Source organism: Oryctolagus cuniculus, chromosome 21 (genome assembly GCF_051225735.1).
Source record: "Oryctolagus cuniculus isolate XC-2025 breed Fujian yellow rabbit chromosome 21, ASM5122573v1, whole genome shotgun sequence".
In the NCBI taxonomy this organism is placed as follows: domain Eukaryota; kingdom Metazoa; phylum Chordata; class Mammalia; order Lagomorpha; family Leporidae; genus Oryctolagus; species Oryctolagus cuniculus.
The window spans coordinates 33,275,940-33,303,872 of record NC_142887.1 but is presented as its reverse complement, the minus strand read 5'-3'; the positions used below and the strand labels follow the sequence as shown (position 1 = coordinate 33,303,872).

General features: G+C 60.6%; 1 protein-coding gene across 3 annotated transcripts; it reads left to right on the top strand.

The window, feature by feature from the left end:
• Positions 1 to 244: 244 nt before the first annotated feature.
• On the top strand, positions 245 to 25,690 carry HIC2 (HIC ZBTB transcriptional repressor 2). 3 transcript variants are annotated; one of them, XM_051826733.3, is made up of 3 exons: positions 245 to 385; positions 17,735 to 17,837; positions 19,283 to 25,690. In XM_051826733.3, exons 2-3 carry the CDS (start codon positions 17,812 to 17,814, stop codon positions 21,117 to 21,119), a joined length of 1,863 nt encoding a protein of 620 aa, XP_051682693.2. In that variant the 5' UTR covers positions 245 to 385; positions 17,735 to 17,811; the 3' UTR covers positions 21,120 to 25,690. The 3 variants fall into 3 exon arrangements, with proteins under 3 accessions (XP_051682693.2, XP_051682692.2, XP_089179358.1); XM_051826732.3 differs by lacking the exon at positions 245 to 385 and adding an exon at positions 1,024 to 1,208; XM_089323232.1 differs by lacking the exon at positions 245 to 385 and adding an exon at positions 5,271 to 5,891.
• The last annotated feature ends 2,243 nt before the right edge of the window (positions 25,691 to 27,933 follow it).

Sequence of the window (27,933 nt, the reverse complement as noted above, 5' to 3'; positions counted from 1 at the left end):
GCCCTGCCCTGCACGATTTGTTTTACTACCTTTTGGCGAGTTTATTTTATTTTATTTTTGTTTTTGCTCCCAAGGTTGAGGGCAGTGACAGCTGTTTTTTGGCTGTTTATGCCTCCGGCTGAAGTTTAGAATTTTGTGCAGAGGACTCTAACAAACCTACACACGGGTTAGGGCGTAAACGGAGCGCACCGACCTCGTAAACTCCCCTAACTCCCCGGACACGTGCGCCCCCCTCCCCCGGCTCGCGGCCCGTCCCGGCTCCTCCGAGCCACCGAGTGCCGGCCACGAGCCGCGCCGCTCGACCCCCGCGGCCTGGAGGGGCTGCGGCCACCGGAAGGGGCTGGCTGAGCGCAGCGCGCCCGGGACCTCCGCGCCCTCGGAGCAGGTAGGGCCGGCCCGCGGCGCTCGGAGCGGGGCTTCTGCGGGGCGCTGGGGTCAAGGGTCACGGGGCTCCCCAGGCCTCGGGATCCCGACGGCGCGGGGGTCGTCCCGCGGAGCGCAGACCCTCTGAGCAGTAGTCCCTAAGGGCTGCGGCTTTGGGACCACGGCCGAGGGCAACGCGGAGCGGGAAGCAAAGGCGTCCGGGAGGTGAGGCGCAGGCTGCTGGGTGGGCCCTAATGGCGTGGGTACTGCAAAGGGCCAAAGTTAGGCTCCAAAGGGGTCAGCCTTGAGTCGGGGGGCAGGGAGTCCGCCTACTTGGGGGGCTAGGGTGCCTGTTCCGGGGAGCGTGCGGTCCTGATGCCGCAAGAGCGAAACCGGTGTCTCACCCTGGCGCCTCGGCTTGGCGTCCTGTCGGGCTTCTAGGGGTCGGGGCGGGGGGTCCCCGGCTCCTCCGGCGCGCCCCTCCCCCACTGCGCGTAGCTGCGGCCGCTCACTCCGCCCAGCGCTCGGACCGCTCGCCGGCTCCGCCCCTCCGCCCCGCCCCCGACACGGCCACGCCCACTCGCCGCCCCTGGCCCCGCCCCTCCGCTCGCCCATTCAGATGTGGGTTAGGGGTGAGCGGGCGGCGCCGACGTCACAAGCTTCCAAGATGGCGCCGGGCGGGCGGCTGTGAGCGGCGCTCGGGGCGCGCTGGGCGGGGAGCCGAGCCGGGCCGGCGGCGGGCGGACGGGGCGGGCGCGGGCGGCGCAGGCCGGGCGCCGAAGACGAGGGGTCGCGAGCGAGGCCGGCCGGCCGGCGGGCGGAGCGCCGCCGCTAACGCACACGAGGTGAGAGGGTGGCCGGGGGGCGGTGAGGGGGCGCGGGCGGGGGCCGGGGCCGGGGCGCGCCTCCGGGGAGAGGGGCGTGGGCGCGCGCGCGCCCGGGCGACGTGGGGGCTGCGCGCGTGCTCGTCCGCCGGGGCCGGCCGGGGGGGCGCACGCGGGACCCCCGGCCGGCCCCGGCGGGGCTTTGTGGCTTCCCCGGTGCCCGGCGGGGGCGCGGGCGGCCGGGTGGACCCCGGGCACAAAGCCCCCAGGGCCGCGCCGGGCCCGGGGCGCGGGTCTGCAGAGCGGGGGACGGCAGGCGAGCGGGCGCTGGTTCTTTGTGCCTTTTCATTAGCGATCTAATCCGAACGGCGTCGGGCGAGCTGCGCTGCCTGACAGGCGGGCGGCCTCCCATTATGCAGACCGCCCCGCGCCCGCCGTCGCCCCTCGCTGGAGGATTTTGTGATCTCCAGAACTGCGGCCCTGCGCGCCGTGCGCGGTCCCCGCTTCCCAGCAGGAGGACCGGCCAGGGCAAAGGGGGCAGGGTCGGGCCTGGAGGGGCCGCTCTCGGAGCGCCAGGCCCTGCGCCTGGTGGGCTAGCTGCCCTGCCCCCAGACCGCTCCCCTAGGCAGCCGCTTGGCAGGAAGAGAGATGGGCTTGGGGGAGGGGGTCTGGGGGCCCCAGCTTGTCACTCTCTGTTTATCTTCCAAGATGGTTCGTATTCACGCAGGCTTGGGTGTGTGCGTGAGTGGTGGTGGGTGGGGGGCAGAAATGCTTCTCCCTGGGGGTGGGGGGGATGAAGCCAGATAATGCTCCCAGCGGCCCCACCCAGAACAGCCCGGGACTGCTGGGGGAAGGAGCCCGTTGCGGATCCCGGGAGGCTGGAGTGCGCGTTAAGTTCTTTGGCCATGCCTTCTCCTCCCCCTCCACCCGCAGTGTCTTTCCTGGTAGGAGTTGCCAAGCACATCTGGAAAGCTATGCTCCCGGCCCCCCAGCCCCCAACAGCAGGAGGGGTGTAACCCAGGGAGGCCACCTCTCTGACATATGTGGTGGGGGGGAGGGGCAGTGCCTTGCCCATAGGAATCCCGAGGCAAGGCGGTGGATTGTTGACTGATACGGGGGATTGCTGTGCCTCTTGGCCTGGGGGAAGGGGAGAGCTGGCAGGTAGGTAGTAAGGGGGAGGGACTCAGCTTCTAGGCTGAAGTTGGGGCTGTATTCCAAGGACCCCCCCCAACCCCGGGAAGGAGGGATGGAGCTGGGGTACTCAACCTTTCTCTGTCTCACGTTATTGCTTCCTGGTTGGGCTCCGGGCCCCTCCATTCCCATCTGTTGGTGCCTGGGTTCCCTGGGCCTTCAAGGAGAAGAGGCCATGTGGCCGGTCTGGAGCCCTGGCTCCCGGAGGAAGAGTGTGCCTGGTGGGGCAGGGCTGCCCTAGTGGCCTGAAGGGGACAGCAGATGGGCCAGGCCGAGGCCAGCCTCTGGAGACAAAGCTGTGTTGGTGACATTGTGGGTTTACTGGGCTCTTAACACCCAGGAGGTTGGCTGCAGGGCCAATCCTTGGGGACGGAGCGGAGTCCGTTGGCCACCGGCACTGCTCCCAGGAGTGAGTCGTCTGCCTGCAAGTGAACCTCCCACCCTGTGCGGCTGACTTAGGGAAGCCTCTGGGTCCCCCTGGGCAGGCTGGGCGGAAGCTCCCCACCTGCCTCCCTCTCTGGGGGAGTGGGAGGGGAGGGTCAGAGTTCCCAGGTGGGCCTGCTTTTCCTTGGGCTTCTCCCTAGCTTCCCGCAGGCCGCTGTGGGCAGGAGAGCAGCTTGGCCAAGCACTGCTGTGTGCCCAGAATTTCCCCCGGCCAGTTGTTGGGACTTGCGGATTAGTCACTGGGCTTTTACGAGCTATTCCTGAAAAGAGAAATCTCCCTCTGGTTGCTGGCTCTGCACAGAGGAAGCAGCAGCCCGAGGGAGCCCGCCCTTTAATTAAAGCAGAAACAGAAATGATTGCCGCACTTGCTGGGGGGAGGCGCCACAGCGTGGGCAGCGGTGGCCTGGCCTGCTCTGTGCGGTACCTGCTCCTAGGGACAGGTAGGCACGGTCTCCTCCTGCTCCCTGGCCTTGGCCGGCAGCCCGGGCTCCGTCCGCAAGCGGCAGCCCTGGATTAATCCTCACGTAGTGTTTTCTTTCCACAGATCGGATTTCTCATTTTGTTAATAAGCGCAGCCTCCGATCCACTTGAAGTCAGCTGTTGTGGACTCTGAGCAACAGGGCTTTGCATTATTGAGCTGCCAGGCGTGCTGCCTTCCTAGAGTCCTTATTGTCTGCCAGGGTCAGATCACGGGGGTGGGGGGCAGTGCCTTGTAATCAGCAGCTAGCCCCCGGGGAAGGGCTGGCTGGGCAGTTCTGGAGTCAGGAGTGAGGAAGGAATAAAGTTCAGTTTACCCAGGGGACCTGTGGCTCTGCCCTTTCTTTGCTTGGCCAGTTGGCCTCCGGCAGTCAGCCCCACCCCATAGCTCCTCTTGCCCACTGGGGCGCCCCCTCCCCCCACCCCTGCCCCAGCCGGGAGCTTCTGCCTGAGAAAGCCAGAAGTCAGGCTCCTGCCCTCCTGGCTCCTTGAGACCCCCACCCCCTTGGGGTACTGAGCAGGGCGCTTGCGCAGGCTGTCAGGAAGCCTGGGGTGCCTCGCTGGCTCTGCCGGGGACTCTTGACTGTCCCTGCTGGACAGTGTCCCCGTTTGTAAAATGGGAATGAAAACCTGGGTGCCCATATCGCCCGGCCTCTGGAGCTCAGCCTGGGGAAGACAGGCAAACAAATGATTGTGAGATAGGGTGATAAAGGGCTGGCACTGGCCGTGGTGTGGGAGGGAGGGAGGGGCCGGCCGGCCGTGGGCCTGGAGGGGAGCCCTGGGTAGCAAGCCAGGTTGGCTGTGGCTGTAGGTGACCGTTTTAACCGGGGTGTGTGTGTGTGGGGGGTAGGCGGTGGGTGTGGGAAGGCAGACACTGGGAGAGAGGAGAAGCCAGGGAGAGAGGAGAAGCCAGGGAGAGAGGAGAAGCCAGGGAGAGAGAGAAGCCGGCTCGGGAGCACCGCTGCCTGCGGGCATGTGGGAGGCTCTTTTTGAGAGCTTTGTATTTCAGCCAGCCGCCGTGCAGGCGCAGACCCGGGAGCTAGCTAGCTAGCCCGTGGCTAGGTGAGATGGGTGAAATCACACTGGCTGGCCCTGCCCTCCGGCGCTCACCGACCAGCCCTCGAGGCAGGGCGATAGCGGGTTTTCTCGGAATTCTTCCAGTTCTGCACTGCAGACTGGGAGGCTGAATACCTTGCTGGGCCCGCAGGCGAAGTGCCTTCCTTGGACGCCAGAGCCCGTGGGGGCTCCTGCGGCGTGGCAGGCTCTCCCTGCTTCCCCAGCCTGAGCTCGGGACAGCGGGAGATCCGGCCCTGTAAGCCCTAGCTCTCATCCCAGGGAGGGGTGGGGCAGGGAGCCCCCTCCCCAGGACAGGTCCCGGTTCCTGATTAGGGGCTTCCAAACAAGCCCTTCCAGTTTGACTCCCTGGCACAGCCAGCATTTGCTTCCTGCTGGGAGGGGCCTTGCCCTCGGGGTTAGGGACCCGGCTGGGGGGGAGGGCCGGTGGGGGGAGGAGGGGCTGCAGGCTCGCCTTGAGCCCAGTTTTAGCTGGGAGTGGCAAGGCAAGAAAAGCAGGTGGGGATGGGGCTTGCCTTGGGCCCCCAGTGAGCGAGATAAGGAAGGGCCCAGCCCCTGCCACAGTCCAGGACGGGAGGGTGTGGCTGCACTAAGTGGGAGAGCGACCCTCGGGGAGGCTGCCAGGCTTGGGGGGAGGGGTGCTGGGGGGCCGGTAGTCTCCTTCCAGCTGCTCAGTTTCTGTGTGGTGAGTTAGGGGAGAGGAGGAGGGTGGCCTTGGGGTTGGAGCTTAGAGGTCCTTTCTTGTGCTTATTTCCTGTCGGAGCACATGGAGGCAGGATGTGGGGAAACGCAGGTGGCCTCACTTATCCCATGGGCATTCCATGGTGGCTAAGGAAAGGTGGGAGTGGGCCTGGTGGGGTGGGTGTCTACAGGTGGGAGCTGGCCCGCTTGTGGAGGTGGAGGGGCTATTGGCCACGGTGAGGGCGTGGCTGCCCTCACCCCCACCCCGTGGCTGCCCCCGGGGCCTGTTGGTGACCGCCTCATGGGCCCTGCAGCTCCCTCTGCACCTCAGTGACTCTTTTTTGTTCACACACAACGTGGGGAGGGAGAGAGGGGCCTGGGACCCATGTGGTCTGTGCTGGCGCCCCGCCCCTTGGTTGGGCCCTTGTCTGGGTGGACTCAGGCGGCTGCCATTTCCGCTGCTCTAGCAGGTGGCAGTAACCAGAATCCAGCAGGCAATGAGGCTGAGTTCTTTAGTGCTGTTGCCTCGGTTGCTCAGAACCGCCTCCCTCCAAGGCCTGGGGGCGGCAGCAGCAGCAGCTGGGGGTGGGGAGCGCCCCACCATCTCAGGCTGAGGTCGACTGGCTGAGTCATGGTCACAGAGGGGCCTCTCCTAGGGGGTCCTGGCCTCATAGCCTGGGGTTCCAGAGTCTGCCCTGGCCAGGCTTCTGGGTAGCCGGGCTGGGCCTGACAGTGACGCTTGGGTTCCTTGTGGCTGAAACAGGTGTGACGGGACCACAGCCTCCTCTTGTTCTCCTTGACTTCAGCTTCCCTGGGAGGAAGGAGGCCGTTGCAGAGGTTGGTTTGCTGGGCTGTGTTGTGTGGTCAACGTGAGGCCACTCACCTGGAGGCAGGGAGCCAGAGCTTCAGGGAAGACTCGGCTGGGCTCCCTGTGCTGGGGCAGAGCTGCGGGCTCTCCTGGGGTTGACCACGTGTGTGTGTGTGTGTGTGGAGAGGCAGGGGGACTGGCGAGGCCCTGGGTGTGCGGTGGCTGCGGCGGGTGCCCCGGGCAGAACAGCGATTGTTTGGAGTTGGCGACACAGCCCTCCTCGGGATCTGGTCTTAGGGACGAGGCCCTTGTCTTGCTGCTGTATCCCCACTGCAGCGCTTCCCCAGGTCATCAGGAGCTCCCCCCAGCAGACCCTCCACGGCCCAGGGGACAGGTGGACTCTGCGCCGTCCTCTGCCTCCCATTCCCAGCCCCTTCCTTCCCTTCCGGCTCGTTGGCCTCTTCTGTCCCGTGCAGATGTGTGCCTTTGCCACCCAGCTCCAGAGAGGCCTGTGGGGGGGACACACATGGGCGCGTGGGGTCTGGCCATCCTGGTAAGGAAAGGGAGACACCAGGCCATGCAGCCTGCTGAGGGTCCACCAGGTGGGGAGGTGCTGGCCTTGGGTCATCCCCGGCTGTGGCAGGTGACGCTGAGCGCCCTGTGCAGGCCGAGGGGACAGAGACTTTCCAAAGTCCCACATTCCGGGCCTGTGGGGAAGCTGATAAGGGCAGCAGGGCTGGCTGGGCCGCTCTGGCAGGGGGGGACTTTGACTTCATGCCCCCAGCAGGCAGCTTGCACCTCCCGCTTCCTGGTAGCGCCCCTCCCCCACTGCCCCCTCTGCCTCCAGGTGTGCATGGCCTGCAGCACCAGGGCGGGCTCTGCGAGTTAGCCTGAGGCCCGAGGTCTCCCTGAGGCCTGCCCCAGTGCACACGGATGCTGTTTGAAATGGTGCTTTCCTTTGATTCATGATGTGTCCGTCAGCCTGCTGTAGGTTTACTTATGGGATTTTGAGTCCTGAGGTTGACTTGGGTGGTCCCCATCCCTCCACCTCTGTGGGCTTCATTTTTCTTGCCTGTAATAATTTTTTTTAAGGTTTATTTATTTATTTGAGAGGCAGAGAGGCAGAGAAAGAGGTCTTCCATCCGCTGGTTCACTCTCTAGATGGCTGCAGTGGTCGGAGATGAGCCAATCCGGAGCCAGGAGCTTCTTCCAGGTCTCCCATGCGGGTGCAGGGGCCCAAGCACTTGGGCCATCCTCTACTGCTTTCCCAGGCCACAGCAGAGAGCTGGATCAGAATTGGAGCAGCTGGGACTTGAATTGGTGCCCACATGGGATGCCGGCACTGCAGGCTACAGCTTTACCTGCTATGCCATAGTGCTGGCCCCAGGGGTTGTGAACATTTGAGGCCTCGCATGTCAGCCTCCCGAGGCCTCTTCTCCCCAACACTTCAACATCGCCACCTTTGCCCCATGTCAGCACTTGGCCAGTGGTATGCAGAGCCCTGGACCCGTCCAGGTGGCTGAGGGGTAAATGTAGACCAGTGAGCTCCCATCTGGGTGGTCCCCTGTGGGACTGCGTGCCCAGGACCAGTGTGTCCTCACTCTGGCCAGGACGAGAGCTACCTGCTCTTTGTCATGGAGCAGTATTTTTCACTTGAAAGAAATGATCAACAGAGGAAAGTGTGCATGTTCAGGTGTGGAGGTGTTTGTCAGACATCCTTGAAAATGAACAAAGGGAGCCTGTGGGTGGGGAAAACTGTGTTGCCAATGATGCCCATTCCAAGCATTTGCTGGGAAAGTTAAGATGTTGGAAAGCTTGCATCCATGGCGATGAGCTGGGCAGTTTCCCCGGCCCTTAAGTCTTCTTGGATAACATCAGCCATGAGGCAAGCTGTTGGGATGGGTCGGTGTTGTACAATGAAACGTTTTCCAAGTGACCAGTGCTTGATGCTAACAGAATCTTCTCTGAATCCCAGTGCAAGGTAGACCATGGGACTCTGGGGCACCCGAATGGGAACTAGTCACTCCACGTGGCCTAGAGCCCCCGGTGCAGCTTCTGTGCCAGTCACTGAGGGAGCGGAGGCAGGGTGGGGCTATGGAAGGACTCCTCCACTCGGTGTGAGGCCAGGATCGTAGAGCCAGGCAACACCGGGTGTCCTCCACGCTGAGGACAGAAGCAGTCGGGGTTCCAGCCCCTTCTGAATAGCCAGGTGCTGAAGAGTTGGACTGAGAGAGACAAGCGGTGCCACCCTTCCAACTGCTAAGTTTTCTTTTTTTTGCGAGTGTTTGTTTTCCCCATCAAAATGTATTCACATGTCCATGGGACAGATTTATTACTGATTTTGAACTGGATTATAATAAAATGGTGCATCTTTCCAGCACGGTCAGCGGAACAGCGCCGACCTGATGCTGACAGTGTGGAAGGTGCAGAAGCCAAGGCTCTCTGGGGGTCCTGACTAATTTTAAGAATCTAAGTCGCGTGCTTTTGGAGCCGGGGTGGGGCAGGGCACCGTGCCACCTTATCTTGCGTGTAGTATTTCTCCTTATCTCCCAGAATTGCTTCTGGCTTCCTGGCACTTGCCCAGCTGACAAACGCCTGCGAGTGCCCGCTGCACGCCTGGTGCTAGCGTCTGCGGCCGCTTGGGGCACCAGCGGGGTCCCTGACTTTAGGTGGTGGTGGTTGGGGCGGGGCGGGCAGCCGTGCAGTGGCTTGCGGTGGTGTTGACATCCCCTGAGAGGTGGTAGGAAGAATGGTGGGAGGGGAAGGGATGCCACGTGGGTCAGGTCCTCCCTGCAGACAGCACAGCCTCCCTGGGGTGCTGAGAGGCACGGCTGTGGAAGTGGGGAGCTGGGCTTGGCACCCCTCTTGGAAACACGCTGTGGGCCAGGCCATGCCATGGCCTCCCTCCCAGGTGATCAAAATCCCTGGCAGGCCTTAGGCAGGGAGTGGCTTGGTGAGATGAGTAATTGAGAAAGTAACTCGGGTTGATTGGAGGGGGCTGGGAGCCGGCACAGGTGGGTCGTGTTTTCACTCAACAGTGGCTCTAACTCTGCCCCTCCGGGGGAGCTACACGGCTGCCCCCCAGGTTCTGGGGCCCTGGCTTGGGTGTGAGGACAGGGTGGTAGTGTGTGGGTTGTCACCTGTGGGAACCGAGCCCGCCAGTCTTGGTTCCTGCGTGGTTGCTGTAGTTGGGCCTGTAGCCTCTTGGCTCCTCTGCGGATCGGGATCAGGACCCCGGCCCCGCCCCCCTTTCTTTTGGGACTTCTGCACGGAGCAGGCTCAGCTTCCTTAGTAAACTTAGAGATTGAGCTGTAAAGGTATTAGCCAGAGGGTGTAAGTCACATGCGCGCACACACGTACACACATCTGAAAGAAAGAGGATGAGGAGGAGGAGTGGTAGGCCAGCTTGTTCCTCAGTAGCAGGCATCCCACGAGCTGGACACCTCCGCTTCCCCGTCACCAGGTAAAGCGCGCCCCCCAACACCCACCGGAGCTTCTCCCCTCCTTCTGTGGAAGTCACCACTCTGCTGTCGTGAGGGTTAACCATGCCCTGGCTTTTCTGTCAACTCTTGGCTAGACCCCCTAGAGGGCCGGCAGCTTGTTGGGCCCGACTTGCTGTCTTCTGCATAGCCCTGCGTTCCCGGCCCCCACACCTCGTCACAGGCAGTAAGCATTGGGCGGTTGCAGGGCCTTCGCTTCGTGCCGTTTCCGTAAGCAGCCCGTGTTTCCACGCCTGGCCTGGGCTCCTCGGGCTGAGAAGTGCCTTTTATTTCACCTCTACACTGTGACGCTGAAGTAGCCCTTCCAGCACCACCAACGCTCAACTTTTAAAAGCACAGGGAAGCTTTGCGAAATGTTGTATGTCCCCCCCCTCCCCCCGAATCCTTGTCTAGATCCCTTTCTGAGCGCTCGGCCCCTCCTCTCTCTTTCAGGTTACCTGCTGGACAGGTGAGCCCTGTTCAGTGAAGTGCCACACCTGGAGGGTTCTCTGGCCTGGGTCACAGACTAGTCTTTTCTGTGGGAGTTGCCTAATTTTTTTTTTGTCCTTAAAAATCCTGAAACTCCCAGTGCGTGCCCACGCTGCCGCCTCTGACTGGATTTTGTCCTCTGCACCTGCTGCTTGTCCGCAGCCCCTGAGCTGGTTTGCTGGAGACTCTGAGAGTTCCGGCTTTGGGCTGCCCCCGCAGGAGCACGTAGGCTGTTTCCCCTCTTGTCCGGTGGCTTCCTTCAGCCCGGGTCCCTGAAGGCCTCACCCACGTCCTTGTTGGCTTCCTCCTTTTGATAGACCCAGCCGGCTGCCACCGGGACCGGCTCAGGGCCTTCGCCAGGAGCTCTTCGGTGTCCTGTTTGGAGCGCGGGGTTCTGCTCTGAGTTTCCTGTTTTCTCCATGGGGCTTGCCGTGTAGGATTTGAAGAAACCCCCTATGCCGTCTTTGGAAGCTGTAGGACCTTAGGCTGGTGAAAACACGTTATCAGGGTATTTGTATCTGCAGCTGGCAGACAGGAGGCTGCTCCTAATACTGAGATTTTAAAGTCGTCACTAGGTTTCCTGTGGGTTCCCAACGGCCCATTGGCTGAGCCGCCTCTTCCAGGACAGACACGCTGTCCTGACTTGGTCACTTTGCCAGCGGTCCTGTGTAGTGGTGTTCCTGTTAGCTGCGGGGTGTCAGGGGAGGTCCCTGCTGGACCAGGTCTACTAGCTGATCAGATCCCAGTCCAGAGTCTCTGCCTCTTGAAGGTTTCTATTCAGTGTATGGAAGAGTGTGCACAGCTCGAAGAATCTGTCACTGGGGCAGGACCTTGTGGTGACACCAGCATCCCATATGGGCGCCAGTTCACTTCCCGGCTGCTCCACTTTCGATCCAGCTTCCTGCTAATGACCTGGGAAAGCAGCAGAGGATGGCCCAAGTGCTTAGGCCCCTGCCACCCACATGGGAGACCTGGCTCCAGCCTAGCCCAGCCCTGGCGGTTGCCACCATCTGGGAAGTGAACCAGCAGATGGAAGATCTCTCTCTATATATAACTATACTTTTCAAATAAATAAGTAAATCTTAAAAAAAAAAAATGTGAGAGAGCAGAAAGAGTTCCCATCTTCTGGTTTTCTCCCCAAATGCCCACGACAGCCAGGAGCTGGGGACTCAACCCAGGCCCCCGATGTGGGTGGCAGGAGCCTGGTTACTTGAGTGCTCACCACTGCCTTCTACGGTCAGCTCGGGACCGAGCCCAGGCATTCTGGTACGGGACATGAGTGTCTTCCCTGAGCCTGCTTTCTGAACCGACATCCAGAGCAAGAAACAGCCCCGGAAGCCCTCAGGTGCCCTTTCAGCCACTCTTGGCATGTGCGCACACGCATACACACACATGCACACACACACAGGCACACCCCTTTCTCGTGCTGGATTAATGTTGCTGGCTTTTGAATGTCTGGAATTGGAAATGAGACCAAACTGCATTGTCTGTTTGGGTCTGACTTCTTTGCTTAGTGGTGTGGTTGAGAGGTTGATCTGTGTTGTGTCTTAAGGCAAACCATGCGGCTCAGCCCGTAAACAGCAAATTCCTATGGTTCACCCCAAATGAAGCTCCCTTGTAACTTCAGGGACCGTAGGAGGGCATGGGAGTAGTTTCTGGCATTGAGCAGCGACCACAGATGGATGGCTCCTGTTGGTGCATGCCTCGGAGTTCTTGGGGCTCAGGATTTGCATGTTTTCAGCTTTAAAAGATCCTGTGCTGGGCTTGTGATGTGGTGCAGCAGATTAAATCGCTAGCAGCATCCCATATGGGCTCTGGTTCAAGTTCCAGCTGCTCCATTTCTATCCAGCTCCCTGCTGCTGCACCTGGGAAAGCAACAGAAGATGGCCCAAGTGCTGGGCCCCTGCACCAATGTGGGAAATCCAAGTGAAGCTTCTGCCTGTGGCCTGGTCCTGCCCTGGCTGATGCAGCCATTTGGGGAGTGGACCAGCTGAAGGAAGATTTCCCTCCCTCCCTCCTTCTCTGTCTTTTCCACTCTCATTCTGCCTTTTAAATAAAAATAACTTTTTATTTTAAAAATTTATTCATTTTATTTGAAAGGCAGAGTTAGAGAAAAAGATTGAGAGAGACAGATAGACATCTTCCATCTGCTGGTTCACTCCCTAAATGGCAGAAATGGCTAGGGCTGGGCCAGGCCAGAGCCAGGAGCTTCTTCCCGGTCTCCCATGTGGGTGCAGGGGCCCAAGCACTTGGGCCGTCCTTAATTGCTCTCCCAGGTGCATCAGCAGGGAACTGAAGAAGTGGAGCAGCCAGGACTCAAATTGGCACCCATATGGGATGCCATCACTGCAGGCAGTGGCTTTACCCGCTATGCCACAGCACCGGCCCCAATAAATAAATCTTAAAAAAAAAACAAAAAAAAGTGCCATCCAGGGGTTGTCTAGAGTATGTGGCCTTCCTCTGGCCACTGTCTGGCCAACGTTTGGTTTCATCTGTGCTTTTCATGGTGATTTTAAGTCCTGTCCTTCTGTCTTTTCTGGAACTGTCCTGGTCTTACTTTAAATATCCCCTTTCGTCCTCTCATTCATCCCTGGGAGATTTGTTTTTAGGTTTCCTTTGGCTAATTACTGTCTGGCATGGAGGTTTTTGTTTTTGTTTTTGTTTTTTGAGATTTATTTATTTATTTACTTGAAAGGCAGATGCAGAGAGGCAGAGGCACAGAGAGAGAGAGAGGTCTTCCATCTGCTGGTTCACTCCCCATATGACTGCAATGGCTGGAGCTGGGCTGATCTGAAGCCAGGAGCTTCTTCCTGGTCTCTCACGTGGGTGCAGGGGCCCAAGGACTTGGGCCATCTTCTGCTTTCCCAGGCCATAGCAGAGAGCTGCATCGGAAGTGGAGCAGCCAGGACTAGAACCGGTGCCCATATGGGATGCCGGCACTGCAGGTGGTGGCTTTACCCACTAATGCACAGTGCTGGTCCCTGGCATTGAGTTTTTGTGCTTTTGTTTTTTCCTGTTTTCCCTCATTCCTGTCCCAGCCGGGGCAGGTGAAGGTTCGTGGAGCGGTGCCTCTACTGCTTTTCGGCCATCGAATTATGGAGTGATGATGATAGAGGTGGCAGGGTATCTGTGTCCCCTCTGTACTAGGCAGGAGAAATTGTAAGCCACCAGGGGTTGGCCTGGAATGGACGAAACTGGAGCTTGCTTTCCTGGAGCCGGGCCGGGCAGTTGCAGCTCTGACTCAGCTGTGCCAGGCCCCTCCCTTTGGGGCTCCGCTATCTCATGGAAGGGTGTCCTGGGGCAAGCAGATGATCCTGATAGTCCCTCAGCTGCTGGCCCAGGCAGCCCAGTGCCCTTTTTAAAAACTCCTAGGAATGTCCTGCTGTTTACCACTGTGCCTTTCCCTAACTCCCTCCCTCCCCTGCTCACCGAGCGGCCTTCTCTGCCTGCTGCCCACAGCTCTGTGCAGAAACAGCCGTTAAATTGTTCCACTTCCATAAGCTGTGCTCTCTTGCCTGTCCCCGCCCCACCACCACCAGGGCACACTTGCCACTTGTCACGGGGTCTTGGCCCTATCTGCCACCCCCCACCCTGCCCCAGCAGGATCCCACCTGCAGGTTCCCAGGATTGCCCTGGCCTTGCCTCCCACTGGCTTCAGAGACAGGAGTGAGGGAAGGCAGAGGGGCCCCAAGGCTCTGCCTTCTGGAGAAGCCAGCTTTGGGGTCCGGGGTGCTCACTCTGGTGCCTTTTCTGGAGGCGACATAGCCACGAGCTTCCTCACGTGTCAGGTGGGTTGTCGGGGGACCAGCTGCGGGCAACACTTGGGCATGAAAACTACCGTGGAGGAGCTGTAGGGGGCCAAGGTGGAGGCCGCCTCCCTCATGGTGGGCAATAGGGCTGGCCGGTGAGGTGGAGAAGGCAGGAGGCCGGCCCAGGTCCCCGTCACCAGGCCACCAACGCTGCGAGGAGCCTCACGGTCGGAGGGCAGGCTGGGCTCCTGGCACACCCGGAGCCTGTTGCTTTCCAAGAGGATGAGCTGGGAGAGGAGCCAGGAGCTGCTGGCCGGCATCCAGGTCTGCGCCTGATTACATGGCTGGGCCTGCCCGGAGCAGTGAGCCCCATCCACCTCCACTGCCAGCCCCTGCCTGGAGGGACAGGGCAGGAGGTCAGGAGGCCGAGGTGTTCCCAGAGGCTGGGTGACAGCGCTGGGCCCCTGCCTTGGTTGCCTATGGTGGACCAAGGAAATGTAGCATGGGTGAGAGACCCTGCTGTGGTCAGCTGTGAGGTCCTGGGCGTTGGGGCAGGGAGCATGGGCTGCAGCCCGGAAGTCCTCGCTCTGCTACCTGCCTGGTCTGAGACCTCCGACATGGTGCTGAGCCCCTGAGAGCCTTCCTCCTCTTCGAGGAAACTGGGGGTGGAAGATAATGAGACCAGGTCGCTCCATCTTCCCCGTGGGGCGATGGGAGCTGGAAGAGGCCGTGCAGGAGAACTCCAGGCCTGCCTTGTGGCTGTATGGCTGTATGGCTGGTTGGTGGGTCTGCCACTAAGCTTGGGAGGCTGCAGCTTCTCCCCTCCAGGCAGGCTTTCCCCTTGGCAGAGGCCAGCACTCACACGGGACCACCCACCCCCAGAGGATAAGATGATCCTGGTTGGGGGCATTGCCCGCATGTCTGGGACCCCCGATTGTAGTCAGATGTGCTTAAAGCTCCGGGGGTGTGGAAGGTGCCTGGTGGCTGTGCCCTGCCCACTCCTCTCCCCTGGCCACGCCGCGGCTGCGGGCGCTGGTTCACCATTTCTGCTTTGGCCGGGAGGTGGTTGAGGTGAAAGGAGCGGCTGCCTGGGTGGGAGCGCGCCCTTACTCTCTCTGGGTGAGGAGGTTTCCCAGAGGCTCACTAGGGACCGCCCGTTTCCCTGGTCACCACCCTCCCCTCCAGGCCGCCTTCCGGGCGTGAGCCAGGAGGGGTTGGGGATAGGCCTGGGTCTCCTGTGGCCTGAGACCACACCTAGAGTAGTTGTCCACTGGAGGTAGGTGTGCGGGGGCTGCCATCTTCCCGAGGGAGCTCTTTGGAGGCCCTTAGAATAACTACAGCAGCCCTGGACGCCCTCGCTTTGGGCAGCTGGTGTTCTGGGGCCAAGCTGGGGCAGGGGGGTATGGAGTTGTCCTCCTCAGCTTTCTGCCTGAGCAAGGATCTGTTTGGTTTTTGCAAGAGTTACAGAGAGAGAAGGAGAGACAGGGAGAGAGCTCCCATCCATTGGTTCACTTCCGAGATGGCCAGGCTAAAACCAGGAGCCATTAGTTTCTTCTGGGTCTCCCATGTGGGTGCAGGGGCCCAAGTACTTACTTGGACCATCTTCTGCTGCTTTCTCAGGTCATAGCAGAGAGCTGGATTGGAAGTGGAGCAGCCGGGACTCGAATCAGTGCCCATTTGGGATGCTGGCACTGCAGGCGGTGGCTTTACCTGTTGCGCCACACGTACACCTCCCCCCCACTCCGGTTTCATCTTTACACCTCCTTCTCTCACCCTCATTGGAAGATGCCTGGCAGAAGCACACCGTCCTGGCCTCAGGGGTTGCTAGGAAGAGAGGCCTTGGGTGGCCTGGCCCTGCCTCCCTCGGCACCCCTGCGGCCATGTGGACTTCCTGCCTGGTGGGGAGGTGACAGGGTGCGTCCTGGGGTTGAGGCTCATCAGCCTGACTGGCTGGGACTGCTTTGTGTGCTCCAGCCCTGTCTGGGCACTGGGCTGGCCTGTGCCAGCCTCTGGCTTTCCTGTGGCAGAGGTGTGGGGGGTGGCCATTCTGTTATCAGAGCTTGGATCTCTGCCCTGCCTCCTGAGTTCACAAAGGAGCCAGGGCCACCAGTAAGGAAGCCTAAACCAGCAAGGTAGCTTCCGTGTCACCCCTTCCTGCCTCCCCCTCGGAGACTGGAGGGGCCTGGTCGCAGTCTCAGAGAAGCGCCGTTGGCCCCAGGTTGGGCAGGCAGGGTTGCTTGGGGCTGACAGGCGCCAGGGCTGCTGCCAGGGGCTGGGTGCCAGGCGGTGTCCTCATCCCAGCCTGTGGGCAGAGGCGGGCCGACACCAGCCCCCATCCCAGGTTCCGGGGCTGGCCCGCAGCCACGTCTCTAGTTAACCTGGCAGTGCCCCAGGACGTGGCCTCTCCGGGGGTAGGTGCCAGCTACTCCTGTGCCTGCAGCAGGCGCTGTATGGCCCCCTCTCTGGGGTGTGCGCGCGCATGGTGTCCTGCAGGAGCGGGTAGGTAAGCCTGGGCGTGGGTGGCGGCTGGACTGCACTGTGCTTCTGTGAACTCCTGCTGCCCCCTCACCCAGGCTGTCCCCAGCCCTGATTCCTCGTGACTGACCCCGCCTGGGGTCCCGTCCCTCCCTGGCTAGGAGACTTGGTAGTTAACTCTGCCTAGCCTGGGCGCTGTCCCAGGATGCCCGAGCCCGCTCTGCCCCCGTTCTCTGCGCAGCATCTCATAGCTGACCTGACTTCTGGCAGGCACTGAGGCGTGGGACACCGAGCAGATGTGGGTGGCTGCTCCGCCTGGGCGGGCCGCCAGGGTTCGGGGGTGTGTGGTGGGTGTCCGGTACGTTCTGATGCTCTGCCTGACTTCTGCCAAGGCCAGCTGAGTCCCTAGGGGCAGCATGTGGCAGGCGCTGAGGCATGGGTCATGGAGCAGATAGGGTTATGCTGTGCTAGGGGGGCTGCCTTGTGGGCATCTGGTGGGTTCTGATGCAGCGCTTGACTTCCGGTGCAGCCCCCCGCTGCTCGCTCAAGTGTTTGCATGGGCTTTGCTCTGTCCTGTGTGCAGCCACCCTGGCCCTCGCCTGTCCTCAGCCCTCTTGGGTGAGGGGGGCTTGGGCCCCACCTCATTAAACGTGGAGGCTCTCAGTCCTGCTGCCCTCTGGGCCTTTGGTGAGGTCTGGGGCTAACCAGATGCCCCTCCCCCTTCGAGAGGGGGAGCTGCACCAGGGGCTGGAGAGACAGCTGGCAGCTTGCAGCCTAGAGGCCTCCCAGCCGCAGGCGGGCACCCCGGGTCTGGTCACATTCCTAAGGGACCTGCTGAGCCTCCCTGGCCCTGGGGGTGGGGTGGGGGAAGGGCAGGAAGGAATGGGCTCTGGGCTGTGGCAGGCTCCCTCCCCCATCCCTGGCTTCATTCCAAGGGAGCCTAGGCTGGCCTGTGTGTGTGTGTGTGTGTGTGTGTGTGAGAGAGAGAGAGAGAGAGAGAGGCAAGGACCCAGAATCTCAGGGTCCCCACCTGCAGGAGCCAGAGTTGAGCTGTAGGGGAGACGGAGCCCGCCCTCATGTGGCCGCAGCTGCACAGGGGGGCTTTGGTGGGCTGGTATTGAAAGGCCCACCCTGCAGTTGGGGCAGCCTTTAGCAGTGAACCCTGGGGAGAGGGGAGGCCATGTGGTCGCCCTGGGCTGGGCTGGGCAGGAGGGGGCTGGGCCCTCTGGGCAGGGAGGAGGGAGCCGAGATCTGGACGGGAAGGAGGCAGGGGAGCCAGAAGCGGTTGAGACTGGTTCTTATAAATAGCCCTTGCACAAGTGGCTCCAAATTTGACCTTTTGTTATGTAAATGTGGCCAGCCTGAGGAGGGCCTTGCCCAGGCCTCCTGCCACCACGCCCGTCTGCCTGCCAGGAACTGTGTGCAGGCCACCAGCGCTCCCAAGGCCAGGAGGGCCTCTGGGGATCGTAGATCTCCTGTGTATCTGTGTAGATCTCCTGTGTATCTGTGTAGATCTCCTGTGTATCTGTGTGTTGCTGGGGTTTGGTACCCACCCCACTTCCTGCGTGTGAACGCCTTCCTTCTTCTTCCCTGCGATCACGGACTTGGGCACAGGGCTGCTGTTCCGGTTGGCGCCCCCCACGCTGACTGTCCGAGTGACTGCTTGTTTCCCATCCCCAGGTGCTGAGGCGGGCATTGATGCACCCCCAGGAAGCCCGCGCACTCAAGGAGGCCGCCCCCCGCTGGCTGCTGCTCACATGGTTTCTGGGCCCCTGGCACTCCGGTAGGCCAAGGGGGAGGCTCTGGGCCGGGAGGGTGGCGGAGCATGGAGCTGCCTGTGAGAGCCTGAAGGGTCCCACCTCCACCTGCAGAAGCAGGGCCTGGGCTGGACACACCTACACTCACACCTTCCCATTCCTGGGCTTTGTGCCATCTGCTGGCCAGTCCCCGGCAGCTGGAAGCAGGGTTGGGGCTGTGCTGCGCACCCCTGTGCCCCACCCCTGCTCTCCCTACCGCGGGACGGCCCGGTCCTTGGCAGAAGGGCCGCTCGGTGGTGTGGGGGAGCCTGGCTGGGAGTACCCTGTGCCAGTAGGCTTGTGTGTTCGCTGTGGAAACCAGAGGTGTGTGACCTCAGTGTCTGTGCCAGCCCGCCTGGCAGAGGCCAGCCTGTCCAATGCCCAAGCCGGGCCGAGGCATTTCCTAGAAAGGACACAGGACTCAAGGTGCCTGGTGCTGGGGCGGTGCTCAGAGCCTGCCCCGACAAGGCTCTCACGCACAGGTGGAAGTGGGCGAGGACCAGCGGCCGTGGAGAGAGGGTGTGGGGGTCTGGGAGGCAGGGAGCGAACTCCCCGCAAACCTTCAGCTTGGGCGCTCTTGTGGGTGGCCTGAGAAGCTGAGGCCAGCAGATGGCCGCTTGGACTTGTCCGGTTTCCAAAACAGCTTGCGTTTGGCACTGGGAGATGGGGCACGTGGAAATCCGGATTCCCAGCTGGTTTAGAAAGCTGGGAAGAGCAGCCCTGAGGCTCTGTGTTCCCAGGCAGGAATGGCCAGCTCACCGAGCGCTGCCACTCCCTCCCTTGGCCTCTGCTTCCTGCATTCCATAGCCACCTGCTGGTCGTTTTTGGGTCCTGTGCTTGTCTCCGTCCATCCGTCCACCTGTGGGTCTGTGACCACCTTTTTATTTTTTTAAAGATTCATTTATTTTGAAAGGCAGATAGAGACAGATCTGCCATCTGCTGGTTCACTCCCCAAATGGCCGCAGGGGCCGGGGCTGGGCAAAGCTGAAGTCGGGAGAGCCTGGAATTCCATCAGTCTGCTGTGTGGGTGGCTGGGGCGGGGGCAGGTGCTTCCCAGGCACGTTAGCAGGAAGCTGGATCAGAAGCAGAGCAGCTGGGACTTGAACTGGAGCTCCAACAGGGGATGCCAGCCTGCAGCTGAAACCTTTGCTACTTCAATGCGGGGGCGGGGGGGGGGGGACCAACCAGTTGCCTTTAGTGAGGAGAAGTAGCTTGGGTTGTGAAGCCAAATTCAAAGCTACTTGACCCTCTCGTGGCCCTCGACATCCATTTTGTCATTGATGTGAATGGGACGGAGGCCTCAGTGGGCTGGGCATAGTGAGCGTCCTGCCAGGGTCAGTGCAGAGCCACCCCCACCTCAAATCCTGCCCTGGGGCCCTGGCTGGAGTATGCCCCTGTGAGCTAACGGCTGCGTGCCTGTCCTTGCCCGCAGGTGGTGCGCGTGGGCCGGGCGTGGGGACATGGGGCCGGACATGGAGCTGCCCAGCCACTCGAAGCAACTCCTGCTGCAGCTAAACCAGCAGAGGACCAAGGGCTTCCTGTGTGATGTCATCATCATGGTGGAGAACTCCATCTTCCGGGCCCACAAGAACGTGCTGGCCGCCAGTAGCATCTACTTCAAGTCCCTGGTCCTGCACGACAACCTCATCAACCTGGACACCGACATGGTCAGCTCCACGGTGTTCCAGCAGATCCTGGACTTCATCTACACGGGCAAGCTGCTGCCCAGTGACCAGCCGGCCGAACCTAACTTCAACACCCTCCTCACCGCCGCCAGCTACCTCCAGCTGCCCGAGTTGGCAGCCCTTTGCCGCCGCAAGCTCAAGCGAGCCGGCAAGCCCTTTGGCGCGGGCAGGGTGGGGGCTGCGGGCGTGGGCCGGCCCCCCCGCAGCCAGCGGCTGTCTACAGCCTCAGTCATCCAGGCCCGGTATCCAGGGCTCGTGGACGGGCGCAAGGGGTCCCACATCCCCCAGGAGCTGCCCCAGGCCAAAGGCTCAGACGAAGAGGAGCTCTTCCTGGCCGGCTCGGCCCAGGAGGGCGCCCATGGCCTGGGCGGTGCTGTCTGTCCAGTGAGCGGTGAGGTTGGCCTGGGCGGCTGCAGCGGCAGCACCAATGGGAGCAGCGGGGGCTGCGAGCAGGAGCTGGGCCTGGACCTGTCCAAGAAGAGCCCGCCCCTGCCCCCTGCCACGCCCGGCCCCCACCTTACCCCCGACGACCCTGCGCAGCTGAGTGACAGCCAGCATGGCTCGCCCCCCTCTGCCTCTGCCCCACCCGTTGCCAACAGTGCCTCTTACTCCGAGCTGGGCGGCACCCCTGATGAGCCCATGGATCTCGAGGGGACCGAGGACAACCACCTGGGCCTGCTGGAGGGGCCCAGCGGGCAGCCCCGCAAGAGCCTCCGGCACTCGGCCCGCAAGAAGGAGTGGAGCAAGAAGGAGCCCGTGGCCGGCTCCCCTTTCGAGCGGAGAGAGGCAGGGCCCAAGGGCCCCGGCCCCGGGGAGGAGAGTGAGGGGCTCGGGGACAGGGTTCCCAATGGCATCCTGGCCAGCGGCGTTGGCGGGGGCAGCCAGGGTGGGCCCTATGGGGAGCCCCCGTACCCCTGCAAGGAGGAGGAGGAGAACGGCAAGGATGGGAGTGATGACAGCGGGCAGAGCGGGAGCGAGGGGGGCGGGGGCCACGCCAGTGGTGCGCATTATATGTACCGGCCCGAGGGCTACGACAGCGTGCCCTACGGGGACAACCTGTACGTGTGCATCCCCTGCGCCAAGGGCTTCCCCAGCTCGGAGCAGCTCAACGCGCATGTGGAGACGCACACGGAGGAGGAGCTGTTCATCAAAGAGGAGGGGGCCTACGAGACGGGCAGCGGGGGCGCCGAAGAGGAGGCCGAGGACCTGTCGGCGCCCAGTGCGTCCTACGCGGCCGAGCCCCGGCCCTTCAAGTGCTCGGTCTGCGAGAAGACCTACAAGGACCCGGCCACCCTGCGGCAGCACGAGAAGACCCACTGGCTCACGCGGCCCTTCCCCTGCAACATCTGCGGCAAGATGTTCACGCAGCGCGGCACCATGACGCGCCACATGCGGAGCCACCTGGGCCTGAAGCCCTTCGCCTGCGACGAGTGCGGCATGCGCTTCACGCGCCAGTACCGCCTCACCGAGCACATGCGCGTGCACTCGGGCGAGAAGCCCTACGAGTGCCAGCTGTGCGGCGGCAAGTTCACGCAGCAGCGCAACCTCATCAGCCATCTGCGCATGCACACCTCCCCATCCTAGAAGCCAAAGACCCGCGGGCGCCCTCTGTGGCTGGAGAAGCGAGGAGGCGGCGGCGCAGCGGGAGGGGCTCCCGGCGGCCCCGGCCCGCCCAGGCCCCGCCTCCACACACCCAGAGAGAGCTTTAATCGACAGTCTGTACCAAGGGAAGCTGAGAGGAGAGAAGCCGCCGGCGGCCCGACCCGGGCATGGTGCTGGTGTCCAGTCTACCTCCCCCCCCAACCCGGCTGCCAGCTTCCCCTCGGGGAGTGGCTCGCGTGGGTGTTGCCTGGGGGGAACCTGGTCCCTTTGCTGCCGGCCAGGTGCGTGAGTCCTGCTCTGTGCTAGCAGAGGCCAGGGGTGCTGTGTGCCCGGCAGGGGCCGTGTCTGTGTGCGTGCACGTGTGCTTGTGTTTCTGTGCGGGGCGTGCGGGTGGCCCTGGCTCTACAGGGAGCAGGTGCTGGGGAGGTGGGGGTGGGGTGGGGTGCAGGGTAGAGCCTCCCTCCGTGAGCCAGGACAGACCCCGCTCGCTGATGCTGGAACAGTCAGGGTGAACTCACCCGCCTACCTCTCCAACTTAAGAGCCCTCGGGGCCTGTGTTGCTGTTGATTTCCTACTGATCTGTTCCTTTTTTTTTTTTTTTTTTTTTTTGAATTGTGTTTTTTAAAACCAAAACCAACAAGAGTTTGTTTTCTTCCCGGCCCGCTTTGGGGCCGAGCCTGGGTCTGCAGACTGAATGTAATCGGGGCGGCTGGCCTGCCTGCTGCCCGCAGCCCCCGGCGCTGCGGGGGTGCACAGGGGAGCCTCCTCCTCTAGGCCCCCCAGGAGCCTGTCTTCCCCAAAGGCTCCCTGGCCCCAAGAGCCTCGCCTCAGGAGAGAGAGTGCTTTTTCCTAGTTTCCAAGGAATATTCTTTGTTTAGAGGTACTTGTGGTTTGTTTTTTGTTTGTTTTTTTTTAATTAAGAGGAAAAACCAGTGTAACGTTTATGAGACTGTTGGAACTGGAAGGTCTGGGGTTCCAAGCGGCTGGAAGTGAGGCCGGGGCCGTTGGTGTTTCGTGTTTGCATTTCCGGTGTGGGTGTGGTGTGTGGCGTGTGCGTGGGCGGAAGTTTCGCTTTCCTTCCCCACTGAACAAGGTGGAGAGACCTCTGACCTTTTTGCTACCTCTTGGATCCATTGATGACACAGTGATGCTGGGTGCTGGGGCCGCTCTCCTGGTGCACCTGCTGCTCACGTGTGGTTCTGGCATCCCAAGCCTGGGAGCGCCACGCACCTGAGTGGAAGGGAAACCGCGAGGAGGAAGCAGCTCTGTCAGGGCCAGGGTGAGGCGGAAGTGAGCCCCCCACCTCCCCCTCCAATGCCTGTGGGACCTGGAGCTTGGGAGGGCAGTAGCCCCTGCCAGGCTAGCGAGTGAGTGAGTGCGAGCGAGTGAGCTGTGGGAGGAGCTGACCAAAAATGTGGACTCCCTGGAGGTGAGGGGATGGGCACCTCCCAAGTGGGCATCTGGTCCCCACTGTCACCCTCGCCTTGGGCTTTCTCAGCCACCTCTGGGCCCCTAGCCAAGGGCAGGCCAAGGGCACTGCTCTTGGCTCACAGCCCTCAGCGTCTCTCAGAGCTGTGGGGCTGGGCTGGCCAGCAGGGTCTTAATCTTCACTTGGCTTCACACTTTTCTCTTGGGTTTTTTTTGTTTTTGTTTTTAAGTTTAGACCAAAAAACCTACGTTGTTTCCTACCCCTCCAGGGACCTCCTGCTGAAGACAGAGCCTCAGACCGGGGACCCAGGTGGTGAACTGGGTGTGTTTGGGGGTGTGAGGGCAGCCCAGCCACAGCAGGCTCCTCTTCCCTTCCGGGAGGGGGGATGGAGGACCTGGGGCTGGAGTTCCAGCAAGTGGGCCTGGGGACCTGAGTGGAGCGCCTCCACCCCCACACACCCCGCCCCAGGCTCCCCCCAACCCCACAAGGGAGCAGGGCCCCTGCTCTCCCCACCCCGTCAGCACTTAAGCCACACGACGCAAAGTCTGTACCACACAGGGATCATTCAGGCCGGGCCACGCGCTTGGTGGCTTCCAGCCGTGGCAGCCGCAGCATCTGCAGGGTGACTCCTGGAAGAAGTAGGCAATTCAGGGACTGGGGGGCCCAAAGCCCTCACCCGGCGGCGACGGCCATGCGACCTAGTATTGTACCCATCCTAGTATTGTATGGAGCCTTTTCTGTATTTTAACGAGAAAGCAAGAACACTAGTTTCCTATTTAAGATTTTGAGGGTTTGTGGGGGTGGTGCAGGGGGTGACACAACACTTGGTTTTTCTCCCTCCCTTGCACCCCCCCATCCGTGTTGAGTGCGTGCTTGTGCTTGCGGGAGTGTGCGTGGTGCTGAAGGGCCTCGCTGGGACATCGGGCGCCGTCGGAGGCCACGGCGGCGGCCACTTCTCTGCTTTAGCCACTTAGTTCCTGAATGTTTCTCGGAGAAACAGGAACCAGAAAAAATAGCAGATGTCACGTAGGAAAAGAGGAAAAGCAAAAAAAAAAGAAAAAAAAAAAAAAAAGGAAAACAAAAGAAAAAAGGAAAAAAAAAAGCTCATACCCAAATTCACAAAACCTATTTTTTAAACCAAAGCACATTTTGAATGAGTATGGAACCTCAGTGGGCTCAGAAAAAAAGATACTAATATATTTATCTCATTGTTTACATAAACTTGCGTAGTTTCAGACCTCAGCAGCTGTAAGACCAGTCCCAAGGACGGCCCTCTTTCCCAGCTCAGGTGGGCAAAGGCAAGCCCTGGGGGCAGGGCAGGGGGCTGGGAGTCCCCCCCCCGGGAATCACTGCTCTCATCAACCCCCCCCCAACTCCGTTCCTGGGGCCTCCCCAGAGCCCAGCTGGCACCAAAGAGCTCGGACCCGAGCTGACCCTGCCCCTGAGGCCTGCGGGCGGGACTGCGGCAGTCCCAGCCAGCACCCCGAGGGGCTGCCGGTAGGCTCTGGCTACAGGGCCCCTGTCTGGGCTGGGGCCTCGGGGTGAGGTTGGCTGCCCTGCCCGTGTCCCTTGGGGTGGGCTGATGCGAGGGTCTTGGGCCAAACAGTGTGGACCTCGCAGACAGCTCAGTCGACTCCCTCCCTCCCGGGAAGGGGGGACCTCAGTGGCACCCAGCCCAGGCAGCGGAAAGGGGCTGCCCCGGGGCTGGTCCTTACCTACACAGACGGTGCGAACACTCTGACCAGTGTTGTTTTTGTATCAATATGTTTGTGCAGTGATGAATGTATTTATTTCTCAGACTGGGCGCGAGTGTGTGAGCAGCAGGCCGGGCTGCGCCACCGCCGGCTCCCGCTGGAGCAGAGCCACAAGCAAGGGCTCCTTCCAGGATTGCAAAAAAAAATTTTTTTAAAGGAAAAGAAAAAAAAAAAGATGAACCTTTAAGCAAATAAGAATCTCAGAGACTCGCAGCATAGCCATACACCTCAGCCTGTGAACCGAACAATCCGGACCCAGACTGACTGCCCCGTCCGCGCGCCATCGTGTGTGTTTCCCGTCCTCGCCGCTGGGGGGCGCCGGGTCGGGGCTCCCCCCTCCCAATCCCCACCCTGTCAGTATTCACCGAACCTCAGGCCCCGCCCCGTGCAGGAGTGCGATCCGGGCGGCTGGGCAGGCAGACCCCTTGCCGCCCGCCACCGTCCTGGGTTGGGAAGGGCCTGGGCAGCCTTGAAGGGGGAGCAGGGGTGGGGGGGGTGGGGACAGGGCTCAGGGAGCAGGCGGCGGCGGCATCCGTCCCGCCCCCAGGTTTGGGGGACCAGAGCCGAGGGCGCCCTCCACCCTGCCACGTCCCCCCTCCCCCACTCCGCGGAAGGGACCAAGGTCCTGCCATCCCCCAGACTCACCCTGGGGCCCTTGATACTGAACCTGTGAATCGGATGCCAGCAGTGGGGGCGGAGCCTCAGTCTGACATTCCAAACCTGGGGTGGGTGTGAGTTGTAGGACTCTGGCTGCCCAGGACCCCCCTCCCAGGATGCCCCCCACTTTATAATGTTCTACAGGAACCCCCCTCCCCCTACCTCACCTTGCTATTTATTGCTGTAATTTATTGACCTCAAAAATGCTGCATAACAGACCTCAGTGGGGCAGGGAGGGTCTCCAGGGCTCCCACCCTCCACTTGGCGGGCCCCGCGGGGCCAGGTGCTGAGGGGAGTCTCTCTGCCCCCACCCACCCATCACTTGCTCCCCCCTGCTCCTGGGGGGCCCAGGTTGGGCTCTGGCCCATTTGCAAATACCTCGAGGGGGAGGGGAGGGGAGGGGTGTGTTTAGACCTGTTAAGTTTCATTGCAACTGGAAGAGGGATCTTGTCCTGCCACATCCAGGGGCAGGGCCCCCGGAATCGCACTCCTGTACTGGCCATACCGCGGTCACTTACCACACTGACCTCAGTGTCCCTCGAGCGTTTTTGGATAAAGTCAGGTCAGAGCTGCAGGTGCGCAGCCCTCCAATGTCCCAGAAGAGCGAAATCACCAACAACTGATCTCTCCGTGCAGAAGCGTGCAGTCTTAATGTACAGCGACGAGAAACTGTTATTTTATGATCTTTTCATTAAAAGCTCGACTGAAAAACCCTCATGGTGTGGGGCCTTTGGTCTGCTCTGGCTGTCTTCCCCAGGGAAAGCAACCTAGGATATAGGAGGGTGGGCGCTGGGGGGCTGCCTGCCACTTTCTGCATTGGATTGGGACCTGAGCCCAGGAAGTCATGGCTGTGTCAGGGTGCGTGCAGAAGTCGGTGTCCAGGACCCCCCTTTGGGGTTGGTGAAGGGGCAAGGGTGGTGGGTGGTCTCTCCCACCCGTGGCTCCCCCCTGCTGCTTTGTCCTGAGGGTGAAAAGGGGGGGATAAGGAAAAATAATTTCTGGGTCCCCAGAGTATATGACGACCCAGGAGGAGGAGCCAAAATTGGGACCCTGGCCCCTTGGCTCAGGACAGTGGCAGACGAGCCTCAAGGGTCTTGGAATCCCCCTACCCCCCAAGGACACAGTTGTTCCCTGTTCTAAATCTTGTCAGGTGTGATCTGTTTTCAAATTTTCCGTGTTACCAAAGTAATCCCTGAGTATAGCATAAATAGTTTTTTTTTTGACAGAGTTAGAGAAAGGTCTTCCTTCCGTTGGTCCACTCCTCAAATGGCTGCAATGGCCCATGCTGCACTGATCCAAAGCCAGGAGCCAGGTGCTTCCTCCTGGTCTCCCATGTGGGTGCAGGGCCCAAGCACTTGGGCCATCCTCCACTGCTTTCCTGGGCCACAGCAGAGAGCTGGACTGGAAGAGAAGGAACCGGGACTAGAACCCGGTGCTCATATGGGATGCCGGTGCCTCAGGCGGAGGATTAACCAAGTGAGCCATGGCACCAGCCTGTAAATAGTTAAAATGTCTTTAGCAGGACCATTACTTATCCACCCAATTCTCATACACCAGCACTTTTAATTTCTAAAGCGCTTGTCCTGTGCATGGCTTGCCACATAGTAAATAATGGATTAAAAAAAAATTCATTTGAAAAGCAGAGAAGGAGAGCTTCCATCCACTGGTTCACTTCCCCAAAAGCTTGCAACAGCCAGGGCAGGAGCAGGCTGGAGCCAAGAGCCTGGAATGCCATCTGGGTCTCCCACCTGAGTGGCAGGACTCCCAGTACTTGGGCCATCACCTGCTGTCTTCCCAGGCACTTTAGCAGGAAGCTTGATTGGAAGCAGAGCAGCTGGGAGTTGAACCAGCGCTCCGATGTGGGATGTCGCAGCTCAACCTGCTGCACCACAGACGCGCCCTGAATAGAGTGCTGTCTTGATTCAACCTTTTCAGAGTCTGGACTTACTGATAAGGACCTGAATTCACTGAATTACATTTGCTTCCACCCATGATGTTGGCATCCCAGATGAGCCCCAGTTCGAGTCCCTGCTGTTCCACTTCCAGTCCAACTCCCTGTTAATGGCATCTGGGAAAGTAGTGGAAGGTGGCCAAAGTCCCTGGGCCCCTGCCACCCACATGGGAAACCTGGATGGAGTGCTGGGCACCAGTCTTCAGCCTGATCCAGGCAGCCCCAGCTGTTCATGGCTATCTGGGGGAGTGAAGCAGCAGATGGAAGATCTCTGTCCCTCCTTTTCTGTCACTCTGCCATTTTAATATATATACACACATATATGTATATATGTATAGGTAATATATGTATATATATGAAGTCAATCTGAACTCAGAAGTGATTACTAGAGGCTGGAATAGGGGAAGGGTAGATGGAGGTTGGGCAGTGGACACCAAAGCACAGGTAGAAATAGCAAACAGTGTGACACACCATGGAGTGGCAGTTGTAGTTCCCAGTAATGCGTTGTATAGCATATGAAGAGTTGGGAGGTCCCAAACATAAGACCAAGGAAAAAAACGCTACTTAGCAGACCGAACAGTTTCCATGGATCACGTATTTGAAGTACCGCACTCTCTCCCATAAAAAATGTACAAGGATTACTTGCTAATTACCTGCCAATTAAAGCAGGTGCAGCATGTGACTGGCCAGTCCGTAGGCATTCTTAGCACCGGGCCAATCTGTCAACTTACGGCTGAGCCAGGTGCTGTACTGGGTCTTTTATCTCCTTGGTGCAATGTCTTTCTTTGAGGTTAATAATTGACTTGTTCATTTGGCCGGCTGCCTGTGAGTCATTGTCTGCCTTTATCCTTTGATCCCCACAAAAGGCTTCCAGTACAGTTTCAGTACAGCTTTTTCTCCCCCCCCCCCCCCTGTCTGTTCTGGTACTTATTTATTTGTTGAGAGTCATCCTTCCTGGAGCCAGCCAGTGTTACACAGAAGGAGGTGGGACTCTCCCAGCTTCTG